The 21,441-nt window shown below is 32.9% G+C and overlaps 2 protein-coding genes across 7 annotated transcripts in view; one reads left to right on the top strand and one right to left on the bottom strand.

The window, feature by feature from the left end:
* Positions 1-15,913, bottom strand: part of LOC143075020 (helicase domino-like) — an 82,182-nt gene extending 66,269 nt beyond the window's left edge. For 5 of the 6 annotated variants that reach the window (XM_076250246.1, XM_076250248.1, XM_076250251.1 and 2 more), the window contains exons 1-9: positions 15,704-15,913; positions 9,911-10,003; positions 8,629-9,281; positions 8,146-8,245; positions 5,342-5,519; positions 2,756-2,876; positions 1,890-2,075; positions 1,396-1,536; positions 809-992 (exon numbers count right to left, since the gene is read on the bottom strand). In XM_076250246.1, coding sequence (XP_076106361.1) covers positions 809-992; positions 1,396-1,536; positions 1,890-2,075; positions 2,756-2,876; positions 5,342-5,519; positions 8,146-8,245; positions 8,629-9,281; positions 9,911-9,992 — 1,645 coding nt within the window. In that variant the 5' untranslated portion in view covers positions 9,993-10,003; positions 15,704-15,913. Of the gene's footprint in view, positions 1-808; positions 993-1,395; positions 1,537-1,889; positions 2,076-2,459; positions 2,524-2,755; positions 2,877-5,341; positions 5,520-8,145; positions 8,246-8,628; positions 9,282-9,910; positions 10,004-15,703 lie in introns of those variants that run through there. The other variant, XM_076250252.1, reaches the window with a different exon arrangement.
* Positions 15,914-15,990: 77 nt separating this feature from the next.
* LOC143075022 (nucleolar complex protein 4 homolog) overlaps positions 15,991-21,441 on the top strand; it is a 29,184-nt gene continuing 23,733 nt past the window's right edge. The window contains exon 1 of the mRNA XM_076250255.1: positions 15,991-16,149. Within this exon, the coding sequence (XP_076106370.1) occupies positions 16,027-16,149 (123 nt within the window). The 5' untranslated portion in view covers positions 15,991-16,026. The remainder of the gene's footprint in view (positions 16,150-21,441) is intronic.

Below are 21,441 nucleotides of genomic sequence, written 5' to 3'. Positions count from 1 at the left end.
AAAATGCGACAGGGTTGTATCGCAATAATTTAAACTCACATTTTGAAATTTGGTATATGAATTAAACACGTTTTCTCAATATCTCAAAAATTAAAATGACAAAATCACAATTATAAATGCACACAATATTTTCTGAATTAACAGTACTCAATTGATTGAATTATGTAAAAAAAATTTAATGTTCTTGATTTTCATGGAAACATTTAAGCTTCCTGGTGCAATTCAATCACAAGTAAGCACATGGTTGCCTTTACAGCAAACTACCTTGAATGTGTAGGTAAAGGCAATATATTTGGTCAACTTGCTTGCTTGCTGAACAATTACATGCAAGTCATTATAAATTTAGGTAAACTACCCTCCTTAAAGAAGAGTAGACCAGTCTGAAAGATAACCAATCTATGATCTGTCTGTAAGAGACTACTCTGTAAGGAGGGTAGTAAACCTAACCTAATACTGATTTCATTGTTAGCTAGCTTAAGATATTACCTTTACCTTCACTCAATGTATTTTGCTGCTATAATAAATGTAACTAACATTGCTGATCTAATACAGTATTCTGCATCTGATGGATGATGTTAGTGGTTTATGTACGAGACTTCTCTTACGAAACATTTACCAATATTTCGCCTTATAATCTCGATTTATAAAAATAATGTGTATACTAGCCTTAGCTAACCAAACATATTACCTTTACCTACAATCTCCAGGCAATTTGCTGCATCTGATTACACCCACTTCATTTGGTCTCCGATGCATGGTCTCATTGGCAATCATACCACATCTTCTTATTTTTATATGTTATACTAACCATCTCCTGCCTCGCTGAGTGAACCCAGAGAGCCTGCTGTAGACCCTACAGAACTGCCTTGTTTCAATCCTTCAGTCAGCCAGGTGGAATATTTTTCTGTTTGATCCACTATGAAGTTCAAGTGGATATCTAAAGCTTTCTTTCTTTTCTCTTCCAGACGACTTTGTTGTTTATATTGTACAACCTGTAAAATACATTCAAGATCAGTATACTTTTGTCTTTTTAAGTGTAGTGAAATAAATATTTGTAAATCCTTGTTGGGGAATGACAGATAAAAAGGCTCCAACAATTGATATTCTTGATTAACTGAAATCTGACAATTTACTAAACATGCCATATTTTGAAATTTTCACAGACCATCATCATAAGAAATTTCCTCGGGTTTTTATTTTACGATGCTAGTCTTACAGGTAGATATATCCACATATCCTGAGGACTAATTCTCCCAGCTAACCAATCATTGCTCCTAAATGCTGCATGTTTAGCAGTGAAGCAGCAAATGTGATTTTTAAAGTGGTAGTGGATCAAAACCTAAAACCTTGCACACTCTAGACCAGCTATATATAACACAGGTGATAGGTTATTACCTTTTCAATATTGGACCAGAATTCTTTAACACATTTAGCGATCTGACTGGCTATTTTCTTTAATTTCTTTCCTTCTTCTTCCTCTGCTTTTTGTTCTCTTTGTTCCATCTCTAGGAAATGTTTGGTTACCATTTTAGCAATCTGAGAGAACATAAATTCATGCAACATTGATATTTGTTACTTTGGCATTTAAAAATTGAAAAAAAAATTCATTTCAAAATTAAGTAAAAAACTGATTTATAAGTTGATACCACCAAAACCTAGCTTTTTCCAAAAAGTAAAACCTGACTGCTGACAGACAGGCAGATTGGATTATTGTCCTGCTATAAAGTTGGCATAAAATAATTAATATAAGTGAAGAATAATTTGCAAGTTCTACCAATTAAAGATCAATTAAGAACCTATTGTTTTATTGCACCCCATAATGTGGTGAGCCCCAAGTACACCTGTAAAGAAATATTCTGCAGTCATGAAAACAGATATGTAATACACACCTTTCTAGCTGCCACTTTTTTCCATTTCCTCTCTTGCTGGAAATCTGCAGCTAACCACTGCATTTCTTCTAGTAGGTAATCCCAATGACCTTTACACCTTGGAGGTTCATGAACTTTGGGTAACCTTCTCGAGGACCACAATCCATCTTTTCTTAACTCTGCAACTCTCTGCATTACTTGAGCCTCCTAAATTTTTAAAAGATACTATTATGTAATGGTTTCTAACACAAAATACTTAATTTTGAAAATTATTCTGGCAATAGTGCATTCCACAAAACATACTTATTGGTCTAAGATTTTCAGTTGCAATCCGATAAAGTTTAACTATGTAGCAGTTATCATTGCCACACCTGTCACAGGTAAGACCAGGTATGGAAGCAAAACTACAAATTCATGTTGCCAAAATGAAGGAAGAATACATCACTTGGATGCAGTCTTGCTATTAACTTTGGCTTCTACTTATGACGATTTAATTATTCTGGTCTAAAGTTAATGAAATATTTGCAAATTTTAAAATGTCCTTTCAGTAAGTTGTAATTTTACCTAAATCAAAGAGTAATATTGACGCACCTGTTTAGCTCTCTCTACAATAGCCTCTTGTGAGCCTACATCATATATAAATCAAAGAGTCATATTGACGCACCTGTTTAGCTCTCTCTCTACAATAGCCTCTTGTGAGCCTACATCATATACAAATCAAAGAGTAATATTGACGCACCTGTTTAGCTCTCTCTACAATAGCCTCTTGTGAGCCTACATCATATACAAATCAAAGAGTAATATTGACGCACCTGTTTAGCTCTCTATCTACAATAGCCTCTTGTGAGCCTACATCATATCCAAATCAAACAGTAATATTGACAAACCTGTTTAGCTCTCTCTACAATAGCCTCTTGTGAGCCTACATCATATACAGAGGATATCTGTGATGGTCTAGTGGTCAGTGGAGAAATTGGTGGTGACTTGTGGCTTTTCACCATAGTGGATCTACAATTTAATGTAAAATAGTTTGGTTAGTTTATTGTGATTATGGGTCCAACTGCACTTCATGCAAGTCAGTTAGATAAATAAAAACAAAATAACATACCAGTTCAACCTCTTCTTCCATTCTTAAAATGTCCTTTGTCTTTTAATAATGAAAGTTGCTTTGACAATGCAGTCTTAAGTGTATGCGAAATGCAAAATTTTAAATTGCCGAAGTTGCTAAAGATCCATTTAATTGGGCCCAAAAAATCATTTACCCTTTTTTGAGGAAGAATCCCTATGTTGAAACAAGTTTTAATTCCTGATTTCACCATGTTCATGTTGCTCTATTTTTGTTATTTCTGAAAAGTTTTGTCACCTTTTGGTAAGTTCATATGTGGCTATGCTGTTTTTTACAGGACTGGTCAGTGTGTTATTGTTTATTTGGTATTATATCCCTCTTTTAAACAAGTGAAACTGCGAGCTACTGCTCACTGATGATACCCCCGCCGCAAGTGGATAATATTAATAGTGTAAAAATATGCAAGTTTTCGGTAAACAGGAAGTTGTCGAGTGATGAATCTGAAAACGCATCACAGGGTATAGCTGACTTATATAAATCCTGAAACCAAATTTTAGAAATCCTTGTATTGTAGTTCCTGAGAAAAAAGTGACGAAAATTTTCAACTTGGCTATCATGTGTAAAATCATACAAGTGTTCGGTAAACAGGAAGTTGTCAAGTGATCAATCTGAAAACGCATCACACGGTATAGCTGACTTAGATAAATCCTGAAACCAAATTTCAGAAATCCTTGTATTGTAGTTCCTGAGAAAAAAGTGACGAAAATTTTCAACTTGGCTATCATGTGTAAAATCATACAAGTGTTCGGTAAACAGGAAGTTGTCAAGTGATCAATCTGAAAACGCATCACACGGTATAGCTGACTTAGATAAATCCTGAAACCAAATTTCAGAAATCCTTGTATTGTAGTTCCTGAGAAAAATGCGACAAAAATATTCATGGGACAGACGGACTGACTGATGGAAGGACAGACAGAGGTAAAACAGTATACCCCCCTTTTTTAAAGAGTGCACACGCTGAAATGTCTCGCCTTCTATACTATTCATTGATATTATGTTGATAGTCCTAAGTATAAAGCTAAGCTTTAATACAACTGTCACATAAACTTAACATTAACCAAGATAACTAAACAAAGACCAATGAACCTTGAAAATGAGGTCAAGGTCAGATGAACCATGCCAGGCAGACATGTACAGCTAAAAATGCTTCTATACAACATATATAGTTGACCTATTACTTATAGTTTAAGAAAAATGGACCAAAACACAAAAACTTTACACTGTGCAATGAACCGTGAAAATGAAGTCACGGTCAAATAAAACCTGCGCAACTGACATAAAGATCATGAAATATTTCCACACACCAAATATAGATGGCCTATGGCATATAGTATTAGATAAAAAGACCAAAACTCAAAAACTTAACCACGAAAATGAGGTCAAGGTCACATGACATCTGCCCGCTAGATAGGTACACCTTACAATCATTCCATACAACAAATATAGTAGACCTACTGCATATAGTATGAGAAAAACAGACCAAAACACAAAAATTTAACTATAACCACTAAACCATGAAAATGAGGTCAAGGTCAGATGACACCTGCCAGTTGGACATGTACACCTTACAGTCCTTCCATACACTGAATACACTAGCCCTATTGCTTGTAGTATCTGAGATATGGACTTGACCACCAAAACTTAACCTTGTTCACTGATCCATGAAATGAGGACCTTTCAAGGTACGCACATATCAAATATAGTTATCCTATTACTTATAATAAGAGAGAATTCAACATTACAAAAAATCTGAACTTTTTTTTCAAGTGGTCACTGAACCATGAAAATGAGGTCAAGGACATTGGACATGTGACTGACGGAAACTTCGTAACATGAGGCATCTATATACAAAGTATGAAGCATCCAGGTCTTCCACCTTCTAAAATATAAAGCTTTTAAGAAGTTAGCTAACACCGCCGCCGGATCACTATCCCTATGTCGAGCTTTCTGCAACAAAAGTTGCAAGCTCGACAAAAAACTCATTGTAATAATTTAAGGACCAGGTCTACTGTATTTGTTTCTATTCTTATATTTTGTTTACAAATTCAAGGTAAACACAGGCCATGGGAAAATATAATAATGTAGCAGTTATCATTGCCACACCTGTCACAAGTTAGACCAGGTATGGAAGCAAAACTACAAATTAATGTTGCCAAAATAACAAAGAATTGCAATCACTGTGATGCAATCTTAAAATAAATTCTGGCTTATATATTATATTTAGTTTTTTTTGGGGGTCTATTTTAATTTATTACACAGAATAGTCCTTCTTAGTTCACTGTGAATACTTTGTAAACATAGAAGTTTTATCATAAAAGTGATAGATTAAGTGGTTTTGATAACTTACAATGCAGGAGAACTTGCAGACTTTGTTATTATAGAAGTGATAACACTAAGTGGTTTAATATCTGTAACGGTCTTCGTCAGCTGACTCTGTAGTTGCGGCATGGTCACAGCTGGTGTTACAGTCGTTATCAAGGAACTGGAAACAGTCAATGGAGGAGACATGGCTGACTGTGCCATTTCTATTAATAGAACAATTATATACATTTAAATCATTTATCATTCTATTTGTTCCATGTAATAAATATTTAAATTTATCTGACGTGTACAAACCACTGATTATGTATACAAATTCAGATTATGTATATTACTATTTTTAATTTACCAAGAAACCTGGTTTCAAGAGGCTTTGGAACAAAATTGTTAATTTTTTTCATATTGAAGTAAAAAAATCCTGGTTTATCAAAGAAAACTACTTTTAAAAGGTTATATTAAACTGTTCTTACAAAAAGACTTCACTAGTTTTGATTTCAAAGCAAGTTATTTTATAAGGCTTTAGAAATTACCAGCGTCAAATGGTTTTTTTTTTCAAAGGTATTTTGGTTTTATGAATTTTTCAAAAAATGGTTAGAAAAAAGTAAAAGGTTAAATCAGTTCTTAATTCAATCATCTCTAAAAATAATATAAACTATGTGTGGTAATTGACATATTTCCCGTAACAACCTACAGTGAGACAGTAATTGTGTACCTGGCTGAATGACTGACAGAGGAACAGCTATTGGTGACTGTGTTGTCAGATATGACAGTTGTGGTGGAGGAATGCTGCTTGTGACTAACGACTCAGTGCCGACAGGTGGGGAGGAATGTGGCGTAATAGGCAGAGCATGACCAAACACCATCCCATGTCTACCTCCTTGGCGTTTTACCTCAAAACCTGTTAAATCATCATAGCATTGGGCTTTCCCTTGCATTTCATTTCTATTAAATAATTATAGCATTGGGGTTTGTCTTGGAAGTAATTTCAGAATTTTTGTGCCATTTTCAGAAATAAGCATTTGTATTCGCCATCTAGAGACGAGAGATAATTCTGTTTCAAATAAATCAACTGAACCTTTGCAATTTACATCTGAACTTTATATCTAACATGAAAGTAAACTGGGACTCTTTTACATCTTTGTATAACCTGAAAATATGACAGCCTTTCAACCAAAATATGAACAGAAAATAATATATATCTGGCCTGATAATAATTTTGAAGTTATGAAAAATAAAAGTTGGACAGCAAGGTTTTAAATATCAGTAGGAAATTAACTTAATATAGATGGCCATTTATGGAGCAAACCCCAACACAGAATTATTTACAATTATCAGATGAAAATCAATCGAAACAGGATGAAACGAAAATGAGCTTTAAACATAAAAGCTACTAAACGACCTAAAAAGCAGTGTAGTCACATTCAGCCAAGCACACAAAAACCACAACATCTATGTATACCTACCAATTAGATTAACCTTCTATACATTATTAAGGCTTTAAATATAACCCACTCAGTATTGTTTCAAATACAATAACCATTTTGTTTCTAATGGTTTTTAAGACATTTAGGGTTAAAAAAATTATCTGGTCAAGTCTGAACACAACTTATCCAGTAAATAATCAGTTAATTTTTCAAGGTGATTTAATTAAAACTATCAAGAGACAAGACTTATTTAAGTTTATGGAATCATAACTTAACCGTTAAAACTCATGACAATCAATTTAAACAGGCTATGAATAAAACCAGATTTAAATATATGCTAGACTAAACCTTCCATATTGGAATTATACAATTTTCAACACTTGAAAATGTCAAAATTTTGACTGTCTTCTCAACCATGTTACTATTAATAATTGGTATTTTCTTTCAGGTTTTCTTTATAAGGGTTCAGACTTTTATTGCATTGTATAAGCAATTGCAAGCAATATGCATTTGTGCATGTGCAGTAATTTCAATATTCAAATGTTTAATTTTTTTTTATTTGAAGGCTACAAAAATCATGTTCCTTAAAAGAATTGTGATATAAGAAACAGCCAATACAGAGGCAAGTTTTTCTTAACATCAAGATCATACTTTTGTTAACTTAAAATAAAATGCATAAAATAATTGGAAAGATTAAATAACTAAAAACAGTCATTACATGCAAGGCTAACTACTAACTTAATTACATATAGTCATACTCTGTAGATATATACAACTTCATAACAATTAACATTTCACGTTTTCTATAACTGCATGTTTTGATAAGGGTTTCTGTTGCAGTCTTTGGTTTTCAATGTTATGTTATGTTTACTTTTGTTCAATTATTTTTTGCTATGGAATTTTCATTTTTATTACTGGCAAGGTTAAATGTTCCTTTGTCGTGTCTGTACATTGCTGACTATGTGGTATGGGCTTTGGTCATTGTTGAAGGCCGTACGGTGACCTATAGTTGTTAATGTCTGTGTAATTTTGGTCTCTTGTGGACAGTTGTCTCATTGGCAATCATACCACATCTTCTTTTTTATGTTGGCTCACAAATTGAGTTCGGTATTTCTGATGAATGAAAATTCAGGAAAGCATGTCCGTACTTACATTTATAAATGGGTTATATTCATGTTTTACAATCGAGTTTTGAATTATATTCTTTTCTGAGCATAAATGTGCTGAACTATGCAGTGTGAATACAGGATAGCAAATCTATATTATTATTTGTAAACTATGAACATGCAGTAAATTCATATCTTTTACTGAAGTATAAAGTCCTGGATTGATTAACCAGATTACAGTACTTTTTTATTTTGATATTTTAAAATAAACAGGCCACTGCATGCTGTTTATTATAACCTACCCTGCTGGTTGAGAGCTGCCACAGATGGTGGTAGTGTGGTTGATATTGCCACTGGAGTGGCAATAGGAACATTACTTCCGCTGCATGTTAAAACCTTCACCTGAAAAAAAGATACCATTGTTTTGAAATCAATCTTGCCATTATTAAAATTTCTGACATCCAAATGATTTTGTGACAAAGTCAAAATAAAATATCTTTTTTTTTTTTATATCTTGCAGTTCAATATTTCATCAGGTTTTTTTTAATTGAAAATTTAAATACATGCATCAATGTTGCAGTTGCTTTTTCTAATTGGTGAATGACATCAATGATATTAGTTTTAATCAAGAGAACCTTGCACTTCCTCCACCCCTTCTAAAACCTTAACACAGAAGTGTAACAACACAATGAAAGTTTAGGTTTCCACTGTGAGACATCTTTTATTTCTATGTAAAAATAAGGAGATGTCTTAAAAAGTCTGAAAATTTAATTTAACATCCATACCTCATTATTAATTTTTCTTTCTAAACCATGATCTTCTTCATCATCACTATCAATGTTTGAAGATTTCAAGAAATTAACCAATTGTGGTGTTGGTCTTTTCGTCCATACAAAATAATCCATCATGTTGCCCCCATTTTGCAGGAAAAACAGTTCAGACAAATTTTCAATATAGTTCTCTTTGATTTCTAACATTTCTTTAATTTTGTTATCATGAACAAGTTTCCTGTAATTAGCAATTTCAGACGTCGGTGGGGGTTTCTCTTCCACTTTAATCTTTTTCTTTGGTGAGGGACCAGTCGAGCTCTGATTAGCCAGAGCTGTTAGATTAGGGAATGTGGAACTAAGTCCACTGTGAGATTTAGTCTCCATCAAAAGTTTATTAGCAGCAGCAAAGGCAGATGAAGAGTGTCCTCCAGTGCTGGATTTTTGTTGATTAGACATTTTATTTGTAAGGTTGGTATGCGAGGGTCCTGACCCTGTCCGTGGTGGTATAGGACCATGATGATGTACGGTACCACCTCCCGACTGTCTACTTGGTAACTCTTGTTTTACTGTCCGAGGCACGGTTGATGGGATCCCTGAAGTCAGACCATAGACAGGTATGCCTGGAGCTGTGTTGGCTGGTGATCCTGGAATTAACTGTCGACATAGTGCTGAAGAAAAATAAAAGCTCATTTAATATATACTGAGCCAAAAAAGTTTTGCAACAAAAATGTGAAATTTCATTTTATTACAAAATCATAACATATAATTTTAATAATTACAAAATGGAATTATGACATGTCAGCAGCAACATGAATGTTTATCACTCACATTCATTAGGATTTTCTTTGAACGGAGCACAGGGGTCAAAATGCGGAAATGAGTATAGTGTTATTCAAAATCAATTTCTCAGCCATGCCCTAAGTGCACCAATGAAGGATTTCACCATTTCTTCATGAAAATACATCTGTAGGAAGTTTTTTGCTCATCCAAACACAGTAGTATACAACTAGGCTTTTGGCTTCTATGATGACTAGCAGGTACACCAATCAAGTATCAAAATATGAAGCATTCCAAATTCCAATAGACTTTGTCAGTAGGAGACTTTGTAAGTACAAAGTAAGATTTGGTATGTTTGCCAATGAACCAAACTCTCTACCAATGTTTCACAATCTGAGCCATATTTTATCAAAGTATCAATTTACAACCTACAGCCGACTTCACGGTTCAGCTAGCAAGCTAACCAAAGATATTACCTTTTTCTACACACTCAATGCAATCGACTGTAACGCATATTTACCTTGCGCAGTGATTGGAATGCCAGTTAGAATGTCAACTCCAGACTGCTGTATTTCAGATTTATCTGTGCCATCTTGGTGCATCCTCTACTTCCCTACAAGACAACATGCATTGGATTAACAAAAATCGGCATATTTAACAGGACATGTCCTGACAGTTCTGTGCATATTTTAAGGACTGCATTTGAAATGATGTGGCCAAAATTTATATATAAACCAGGTGCTCCGCAGGGCGCAGCTTTATACGACCGCAGAGGTCGAACCCTGAACAGTTAGGGCAAGTATGGACAAAACATTCAAGCGTGATACAGCTCTGAATTTGGATTGTGATCAAATTTTTGACATTACATGGGTTTTTTTTACACAAAACAAATGTCAAGATTTTACAAATCAATTAAAAATTTCTTCTTCAAACTTTTTAAATCTAAAATTAAATAGTTGACACAGCATAGGTTTCTGACACAGAATGAATGTGGTTTAATGAACTTAAAAGTTTTTTTTGCCTTTGAGCAATTCACTATGCTGTTGAATATTAATCCTCTCAAAAAAATGTTTGAAGAAATTTTCTTTTTATTTATGAAATCTGAAATGACAAAAATTAAACCCCCCCTCCTTTTTTTCACATCCCCGTTTCCCTTTTTCCAAAACTGATATCAATTCAAATTTCTAATGGAGTTTGCAACAATAACTACTCTTTTAAATACATCATAAAATATTAAAATGTAAAATAAAGTGCTTGTTATCACTGAATGGTAAAGATTGGTTGATAGTAAAAGTGAATATACATTGTTTATTGTATAAAACAATAAAAAAAACTTCATCAGCAACATTTTATATTGGCAAATTTCCAATGAAGTTATTTACATAAAGTTATTGGCAAATAAAAATAGAATATGACATCATAGTCATGTCTGGCAAATGTCCAACATACATTATCTAAAAACATTTTAGATAAGATAAGGAAAAAAAGCTTCATCAGCAACATTTTATATTGGCAAATTTCCAATGAAGTTATTTACATAAAGTTATTGGCAAATGAAAATATAAAATGACATCATAGTCATGTCTGGCAAATTTCCAACATATATTATCAACTACTATTCTATACAAAGAAAGATAACTCCAATTGAAAATTAATTGCTATTGCACAATATTGTGCAATTAGATATTTCTTGCTATTGTGCAATACTGTGCAATTAAAAATTTCTTGCTACTGCACAATACTTGATATGGAATCCTGATTTGGACCAACTTGAAAACTGGGCCCATAATAAAAAATCAAAGTACATATTTAGATAAAGCATATCAAATAAGCCCAAGAATTTAATTTTTGTTAAAATCAAACTTAGTTTAATTTTGGACCCTTTGGACCTTAATGTAGACCAATTTGAAAACTGGACCAAAAATTAAGAATCTACATACACAGTTAGATTTGGCATATCAAAGAACCCATTTATTCAATTTTGATGAAATCAAACAAAATTTAATTTTGGACCCCCATTTGGACCAACTTGAAAACTAGGCCAATAATTAAAAATCTAAGTACATTTTTAAATTCAGCATATCAAAGAACCCCAAGGATTCAATTTTTGTTAAAATCAAACTAAGTTTAATTTTGGACCCTTTGGACCTTAATGTAGACCAATTTGAAAACGGGACCAAAAATTAAGAATCTACATACACAGTTAGATTTGGCATATCAAAGAACCCATTTATTCAATTTTGATGAAATCAAACAAAATTTAATTTTGGACCCCCATTTGGACCAACTTGAAAACTAGGCCAATAATTAAAAATCTAAGTACATTTTTAAATTCAGCATATCAAAGAACCCCAAGGATTCAATTTTTGTTAAAATCAAACTAAGTTTAATTTTGGACCCTTTGGACCTTAATGTAGACCAATTTGAAAACGGGACCAAAAATTAAGAATCTACATACATAGTTAGATTCGGCATATCAAAGAACCCCAATTATTCAATTTTTGATGAAATCACACAAAGTTCAATTTGGACCCTTTGGGCCCCTTATTCCTAAACTGTTTGGACCAAAACTCCCAAAATCAAACCCAACCTTCCTTTTATGGTCATAAACCTTGTGTTTAAATTTCATAGATTTCTATTTACTTATACTAACGTTATGGTGCGAAAACCAAGAAAAATGCTTATTTGGGTCCCTTTTTGGCCCCTAATTCCTAAACTGTTGGGACCTAAACTCCCAAAATCAATACCAACCTTCCTTTTGTAGTGATTAACATTGTGTTTAAATTTCATTGATTTCTATTTACTTAAACTAAAGTTATTGTGCGAAAACCAAGAATAATGCTAATTTGGGCCCTTTTTTGGCCCCTAATTCCTAAACTCTTGAAACCAAAACTCCCAAAATCAATCCCAACCGTTCTTTTGTGGTCATAAACCTTGTGTCAAAATTTCATAGATTTCTATTAACTTACACTAAAGTTATAGTGCGAAAACCAAGAAAATGCTTATTTGGGCCCTTTTTGGCCCCTAATTCCTAAAATGTTGGGACCAAAACTCCCAAAATCAATACCAATCTTCCTTTTGTGGTCATAAACCTTGTGTTAAAATTTCATAGATTTCCATTCACTTTTACTAAAGTTAGAGTGCGAAAACTAAAAGTATTCGGACGCAGGACGACGACGACGACGACGACGACGACGCCGACGCCAACGTGATAGCAATATACGACGAAAAATTTTTCAAATTTTGCGGTCGTATAAAAACATTCAGAAAATTAGATTAATGCAGAATAATAAACAAACCTACCAAATAGTTCTTCAAACCATTTACCAAAAAAAAAAAATCCATTTTTAAAATAATGAATTATTTCCCTTTGTACCGAAATCAAGAGCTATTCATCAAATATTGAATTCTTGGGAAAGGGCTTAGTCTGCTATAACAAGAAAAGCTAAAATTGTGAAAATTAAACTTTACATTCATTTAGTCACAGGGAACAACATATCCAAATTTGAAAACATTTTGTCAAAGTGTTTTTATGTTTAATACAGGTTGGGCTCGTCATAAAACATGGGGTGATCCCATGTTAATGGGAAAAATACGTTTTTCTGGGGTTGAAAAACCCCACAAAACTGGGGTAAAAAACTTTGAACATTGTTTTCCCAGCAACTGTGAAAAAGCGCACCATGTCAGCTTGTAGATTATTGCGTTGCGTATTTGATCGTAAGCTAACTAAGGCGTTAAAGATAGAACTACGTCTGCCATTATACGTTTCTATTCAATACAACATAAAGTATTACAAATTACGCAACGTCACAAAGATAGTGGCTGTACCGCAAAAAGGTATGTTAATATTAGTGCAATTCTTAACATTCTGGGGCCGCAGAAAATGATATTTAACTAAAATCTGAAATACAATATGAAAAATTCGTAAATTTGAAATTAAATGTCTGATCAATTGTGACATAAAATGAAATAAAATCATAGTTAATGTCTCTCAGCTGTTTCGGTAAGTTTTATCCGACATGAACTTTTGTTTCCGTTAAGTTGTTTGCCATTGCTTTACTTATTCTTTTGTGTAGGATACATAGGCTTCATAACCGGAAGTGTAAAAATCAAGTCATTTATCAAAAATTTAGCATCGGTTAAATTTAACGATCATTCATCATAAGTCTCAAATTATTAACCCTTAGACTGCTACGCGCGACTATTGTCGTTCCGATAAAGCAGTCCGCTACTGCTACGCGCGACTATAGTCGTTTTCCGCAACTTGTTTGTTTATACAGTTACCTTGGAATGGGCAGAGTCAATATTCATGAGATTGCGGCAGTTTCGACTTGTATGGATTCTGATTGGTTAAAAATCTGCGTTCTTTCGAGTGTCTCTCGACTTTAAATCAGGTATAAGCGATAAAACCGAAAGTGAAAATTTTTGATGAAAAAAGTGACAAAATGGCGGATATTATTTGGAAAAATGGCCAAGACGTTCAGAAGTATTTCAATGATAACAATTTAACAGCGGCGGCCGATAAAAAGGATTTGGACGAGAACAGAAGATATAATATAGATGGAAATAGAAATTTTCTATCAAAACTGCGAACAGAAGACTTTTAAAGCGAGAACCACCGGGATTCCCAGACCTTGTCCAAAATGGATGACATGAAACATGATTTTCGATGTTTATCATTTCGCCTTTCAAATGTGAATCAATATTGACTGACATCGATAGATCCGAACTTTAAGTTTGTCAAGATTATTTATTGATGAAAGCTATAACAATGAACTTATAAATATATTTGTACATGGAAGTAAAAGTCGGCTCAGTGAAAGTCGGAGGAAAATACCGGAAAATATTTGCATCAAAAAGGCTGTTGGTTCTAGAAGAAACTTTTTTTTTTGATAATCACAATGGAACTAGTTCTTAAAAGAGATTTTTATATATTGGTTCAATTCTGAAGTCATGGATACTTTTACATTGATGGATTCGTTAATAAAACATGAAAAAAATAAGTTACCTTTGTTTATCTCTATTTGCACCTGTACAGGTAAAAAATGACCAGAGACTCACACAAAAATAAAATAAATAAAAAATACAGAATCTAACAACACTTTTTTATATAACTTTTATTGATGAATATTCAATATTTACAAAGATACAGCAATTGTAAGTGAACATGTTTATTTCATCAGTGATTAAATTTTTATTCAGCAATACACAAAAGTACAATAGAAATGAATGCAGCAGTCTAAGGGTTAATGTAACCGTTATTTATGGAGAATTTTTTTTATCGTGATTTGTCAAAACTAGTCAACTTTTTTTCTTCTGTAAAAAGAAAGTGAATTTTTTTTGTCATGCACCAAAAATTAGCAATTACGTAATTCTAATGCAATTAATTTGTAACCATAATTTTCATTGGACATTGACAAATATTCCACATTCTACCAGTCCGTAACTAAAAAAGCCACCATTTAGTATTCTGATTTTTCACATTTTGAACCTCAAAATCTTCTGGTCTAAATTGAAACCATTATGAAGCATACGATCAGGACATCCAGAATATACACATGACATTCACATTGCTTAGATATGCTAGACTATGCAACAATTTCACGGACTTTTTCATTTATGCCATTTTTACGCCAAAATATTTATCAATTGACATTTATTTTAATGTGGCATTAGAATGGAAATAACTGTATTGTATTTTAAGCTTGGCCTCCGTAAAACTTTATTTTTAATACTGTCATTTACCTATCTCAATTTGTGACGGTAAAATCAACATTTTATGAAGGCCAAACTTAAAATACAATACAGTTATCTCCTAATTTTGCAACATTTTTTTAGTTACTTTCCATTATGACTCTTGATAATATGTGGAAACTGTTTTGAGGAAAGGAGACAATTGGGGAATTTGATATTAAGGTTCGACAAATGACCGTAGTTGCGTTTCCAAAGTAAACAGAGGTACATGTACGTGTATCTTAGTTAAGATCTTTGTTTGAATGTTGCACACCTGTCTATAATAATTGCTTTGGGCTGCATGACGAGCTCGAGCCCATCGGAGGTGCCCCTTTGGTTTATCTATCCGTTTGGGCAACTGTCGCGTTGGCGCTTGATGTTCTTTGTGTACATTTAATTCTTATATAATCTGAAAGAAGTTGTAAATTGTCAATCTCGTTAAGCTTTAATGAATCATTTTCTTTCCAAGGCAACTTCGTAAAGGATAGCATTCCCGGCAGAGAATATGGCGCGCATGCGGTTTCCAGCAGTTACCTTCCCATGAATCATGGCGAATGCCTCCATTTTCTGAGAAGCTTACCTATTTTTGAGTTACTGTTTTCTAGACAAATGTCCTCCCATCTCAGGTCAAAAACCCTCAATCCAACCTTATCAGCGATTTATCTACACATTTTGACACAATAGTTAGAAAGCCTCAAATTGGATAAGCATATTTTTTCGATGCTAAAATTCCAATTTGTGTACAAATCTATCTGGCCATTGTGCAAGTTTAACGAGAATGTTGGATAAGAAGGAGAAAGCGCATGCGTGTGACGTCATTTTCATTATCACATGATTTATTTTTGTAGCAGCCAAAGAAAAAACCCGAATGCATCCGAATACGCTGATAGAAGGAAAACAACTATGGCCGACGAAACACGCGTGAAAAATGTGGTTCTGTTGCAAAACATAAAAGAAAAAGCAAAATTATGTTGCGACAGCCCAAAATTTGCAAACAATATTCTAGATATAATTAACTTAGCTCAGGTAATGGACTTTGATTTACAAGACGTGTAAAAGAGAGTTTATTTCAAGAAAACGCAGTTTGATTTTTAAAGGAGTTTAATTTCTTATAAAAATTCGGCACCTGGTCAAGTGGGTACCCATGATAGTCAATTCGGTACCAAGTAAAAATATGGATCTGGGTAATTCGGCAACCTAGAATGTTATTTGTTACCTTGATTTACAAAATGTGTTCGTGCAAATATAAATCTATCTAACTCCTGGTGTCAACGTATCCAATAACTATAGTAATAGTATAGATATAAATTATAACCACAGGCATAGATTAAGTACTGCACACAGGCACTTGTTTCTATCCATTGGAAGACCCACTATCAACGTATATTTACGAATATACGTTGATAGTGGGTCTTCCAATGCCAATGGATAGAAACAAGTGCCTGTGGTACTGCACCCACATCTAAAGCATATGATATTTGCAGAAATTTTTATCACCCTCTTATTGTAACAAATTTAATATTATAGTCGCCGTCAGCTGAAATTTGTAGCGGTTATCGGAAAAAATAATCTAAACTATCAATTGTGTTCACTCGAGATATAGTTTTTCACATTCCATTCATAAATCGCAAAAAGAAAAACCACTACTGACCTACCTTTTAAGTGATCACACTGTAATAATCCTGACCTTCACATTTTCCAGAATATTTTCCATTGTAATTCCGCCATCTTTGTTTCTATGAGGATCATTTGTTTACATATGACATTCGTCACTGCACGCAGTTTCCTGAAATGTTCCTTTCATTGATGTGATAAGGTTTCCCGCGCTTTATGCAAATTTTATGAAATTGAACTCCACGGAAAAACAATGGCTGATTCCACCATTCAAAATCGTCTATGAAAAAGTGAAGGTCAGGATTATTACAGTGCAATCACTTAAAAGGTTGGTCAGTAGTGGTTTTTAGTGGAAGAAGACGTCAAGTCTTCTGAAGACTTAAGGGGCTGACCATTGGCATTGAGTCTCCGTATGCCGCATTCATTTCGTGTATTACAATTTCAAAACAACTTAGATTCCTGACACCGATTTTTACACATGATTAGGCATCTGAATCATTTAATTTGTAAATTATGATTGTAAAACAATCACTATCGTAAATATGACCCTTTTATTTATGTAAATTATTAGATTTCATCTCATCCACATGAACGTTATTTGTTTACTTGTAACAGGATGTTTTAACTGTAGATATTTGTATTACGCATGCGTGAATTTGGTATCAGGACAACTCGCCCTGTTTACAAGTTCGCCCTTGAAGTTACGAATTTGCAATCCTGCAGACAAGAAGATTTTGTTTTTATATAAATAAAAAGGATATATAAAGTGTTGTCTTTATTCATGGTTTTCCTTTGTCATGTGAATTAGATGCCCTTCGTAACATACATGTGAACCTCCCGTTTAGGAGAAAAAAACTCCCGTGTATGAAATTTTTCAGATGCCATATTTGATCATTTCTTACTACTGTACGGGTGTAATTGACACCTGTGTTAAATTTTACCTGAACATCAAAGAAGATGTATAATTATATGGCTTCACTTGACAGCTTGGGTGTCAAACATACTGGTAATCAACAATGTTTACCTCCGGCTAACTGCCGTTGTGTTATCAAAACGATGTGTATTGGGAATATTGAAATACTTTTTTGTTACTTCCCTTTGTTTTATCCTGTTTTCAGTTATTTTGCTTTTAAAAATGTAAATTGTAAAAAGACTATAAATGATTAATATTATAATCTAATAATCATAAAAGGATGTTGATTAAATGAATTTAAATGATTTTGGACAAATAAAAAAATTAAAATATATAAATTATTTTAGCAATCTAGACCTCCTTTCAAGGATTAAATTGAAGTTTATATGATAATTTTGTTTACAACAGAATGTTTTTAATTAATTTACGATGTTGCAAATATACATGTGTAGCTTATTTCTTTCTTATTTGTCTATACATTTACAAATGATAAGGAGATGAAGACATGAACAAAAATATATACAGATATGATATATAAATATAATGATTCATTTGCTAGCAGTGAACAATCATTTGTCAAAAACAAAACAAAACAAAACAAGAAACAGATTCTTCTTATTATTTTATTTTATTCAGATAGAGAGGCAATAATGGAACTATAAACATTACAATTTGATGGAAATTTGAAGAAAAAACACAATTTCTACATCATTTGGTTACATTTATGACAAAATTTATGTCGATAAAAAAACATGATGTTTTGACCATTCAGTACTTAACCCTTTCCTCCATAATGACGCTTTTTGACGCCACCCCCTTTACTCCATAATGACGCCTTTTGACGCCTGTGTAGTACCTCAGTTGAAACACTTTGACTACAAAGTGTCTGCAGTAGACTCAATAAAATTTGTATCCAATATGAAAAGGAATATCATAGGAATATTCTACTTAAATTTATTTAATGAAATATTTGTTTTTTGCAATGCATTTTAATACATGTACTTTAAAGCCTATTTTCAGCATTTTATTGAAAAATTCTATTTTGTGTTCATTTTTTACAGTGGGTTGTGATGATCTTCCAGTTAGGTTACCCTCATTTGGAGTGTTGTTCCCAACCTGTTAAAGGTCCATCTTTGTGCATAATTCAAAATTGGAAATTTCAACAAGCATCTAATATTCTTAATCTGGAAAATAAACCCTGGTCTGCTAGCTTCATGTATATTTTTTCTACCGATTTAATATATAACTAGAATCATGCAAACAGACTTAAGGAAAAGGCATGTAAGTTCATCATACAAATATGACACTTTTTCTAGACAATCCAGATCTTGCAAAATACGTCGCTAAACATTGTAACCTTTAATTTTGTTGTGCAGTAAAAACCCATATGGGAACTTTCAAAAGTTGGCAGGTATGTAACAAGTCTTACTATTTTTATGCTCCATTTATGGTCAATATGTTTTCTAGTCTGTCCGTCCGTCCTGCTTCTGGTTATAAAGTTTATGGTCGAGGTAGTTTTTGATGAAGTTGAAATCCAATCAACTTGAAACTTAGTACACATGTGTTCCTCTTGATATGATCTTCTTAATTACTGCCAAATTAAAGATTTTACCTAATTTTCATAGTCAACTGAACATAGAAAATGATTGTACGGATGGGAAATCCATGTACTTATGACCTTTTCTTGTTTGAAGAAAAAAAATACATTTTAACGATAATGGAACAAAGCAGCCTGGGTAAGTGGGGCTGCTTTTATGGTAATTCAAGTTACCTTTTATTCACCTTCTTCCACTTCAGAGCTATCAGCTCTTTGATTCTTTTTGCGATTTATGAATGGAATGCGAAAAACTATATTTTGAGTGAACGCGATTGATAGTTTAGATTTTTTTACCGATAACCGCTATGAATTTCAGCTGACGGCGACTATATATGGACCATAATTTGCTATTGGGCTGCGTTTCCTATAACTATAGAAAAGTGATAAAATGTGAATTACTGTAAGAAAAGTTGTAACTACATCTAAAGATGCCATTATTTTTATCAACATACAAGTGTATGCTACTCTTCCCTAGAAAAAAAATTGAAATTAACAAATTTCAAAGATTATACGACCGTATTTGTGTGTCGTTTCTCGCGTTACTTTTCGCGTCCGAAGTGCATAATGCTGACTAATTTATAGATAATCGTCACCGGCAAATTCGTAATTTTTGCTTTAAAATAACAAAGAACATCGACCAATAAGAATAGTGAGAAGAAAATGCAGAGAACTATAAGTATTTCTGTAGCAGGTGTAAGAACACTCGTTATTTTGGTTTCCCATTTCGTAACGCACATTTTAGATGGTTTCATCTGCTTTGTTGTAAAAGAATTCTTTGCAACAATATGCAAATACGAACTCTCGCGAGATGTTCAAACAGGTAAATCAGAGATGATTTACATTCTTGTTTTGTTCTTCGTAATAATTAAGTTAGAAAATGACGTTATCGTTATGCGTTACATTTAACACGAAACAGAAGTCCATTTATTTATTAAAATTGTTTTTGTCGTTAAGTTCTAATCATTTCCGGTCATACGTGAAACATGTGACTAACATGTGATCACGCCCTTACAGCCGGATATACGAAATACTAGGTCTAAACATTGTATTTGTTTCCAACGGGATGTAAGCAAACATAATCTGTAGGCTTGTTTCGTCTTGTTTAAAAAAGGAAAATACAATTTTCAAAGAGATTGCGCCGGGGGTCTATTATTTTTCCTATGTGCATAATGTTACATACGATCTTGTGTGAAAATAAATGCCCAATGACTTGACAAAATTGATTTCAGATTTGACCGACGTTTTAACACACTTCGTTTCCCAATAACGATGTAAAGGGTCCTTGGAAAATTCAATCAAAATTACGTCTCCTATCATGGTGCCGATGTTCGTTGGATTGATTTAGCTTCAACAGTAAATATTACTGGATATTTTAGGTGAATAAAGATAATTTAATAAAAAATACATGTTAATGTACCGTTACACTTGGATTGTACAAAGTTGGTATCTTTGTCACAATTTTTAATTAATTTTTTTTATTCATGTTCTGCAAACACTTATCAGAAACGCAATAAACTTGTCAAAGGAAAAGTAAACTTTTACCATGCATGACTTGAAAGGAAGTACTTTATTGATTTTAGCCCACTAAAGTAGGTTAAAATGTGGAAACCATGTAGATGGTGTACAGGTCACAAATATCACATGGTGCCTATTTTAAAGATGCTAATTCCAAGTTAAAAGTTGTTTTCTTTACTGGATTTAAAGAACTTTACATTACCAATGATTTGGAATAAATTGTATATAACTGGAATTTCAAAACCAAATATAAATACATTTTTTTGGCTAAAACATCAAGATACAACGATTATGGTATCCTGTATCAATGAAGAAAATACGGAAATTCCTGAATAAATTGTACTAATTGTTTTCAAAACAAGCACATATTTAGGAGTTTTATAATACTGTTACATTTAAGATGGATTTTAAGAAAAAGTATACTGTTCAGATCATTTTAAGCAGATTTTGCAATAAAATAAAACTAAAAAAATGCTTTTGGTTTCTTATGGTTTCCTGTCGCATTTAAAAAAAACTTTAATTTAACATTGAAAATAGATTTTAAATATTAACATGAAGCAAGTAACTTTAGTAATGGTGTTCATTTATGTCTTTTGAAATATATTGTGCAAAATAAAGAAAATAAAGATTGGTTTCCTGTTTTGTTTCCTGTCACGTAAACGGTGAATCAAAATGTATT

This window comes from Mytilus galloprovincialis, chromosome 5 (genome assembly GCF_965363235.1).
Source record: "Mytilus galloprovincialis chromosome 5, xbMytGall1.hap1.1, whole genome shotgun sequence".
Classification (NCBI taxonomy): Eukaryota; Metazoa; Mollusca; class Bivalvia; order Mytilida; family Mytilidae; genus Mytilus; species Mytilus galloprovincialis.
The sequence above is the reverse complement of the archived record's forward strand: the minus strand, read 5'-3'. Positions and strand labels throughout refer to the sequence as shown.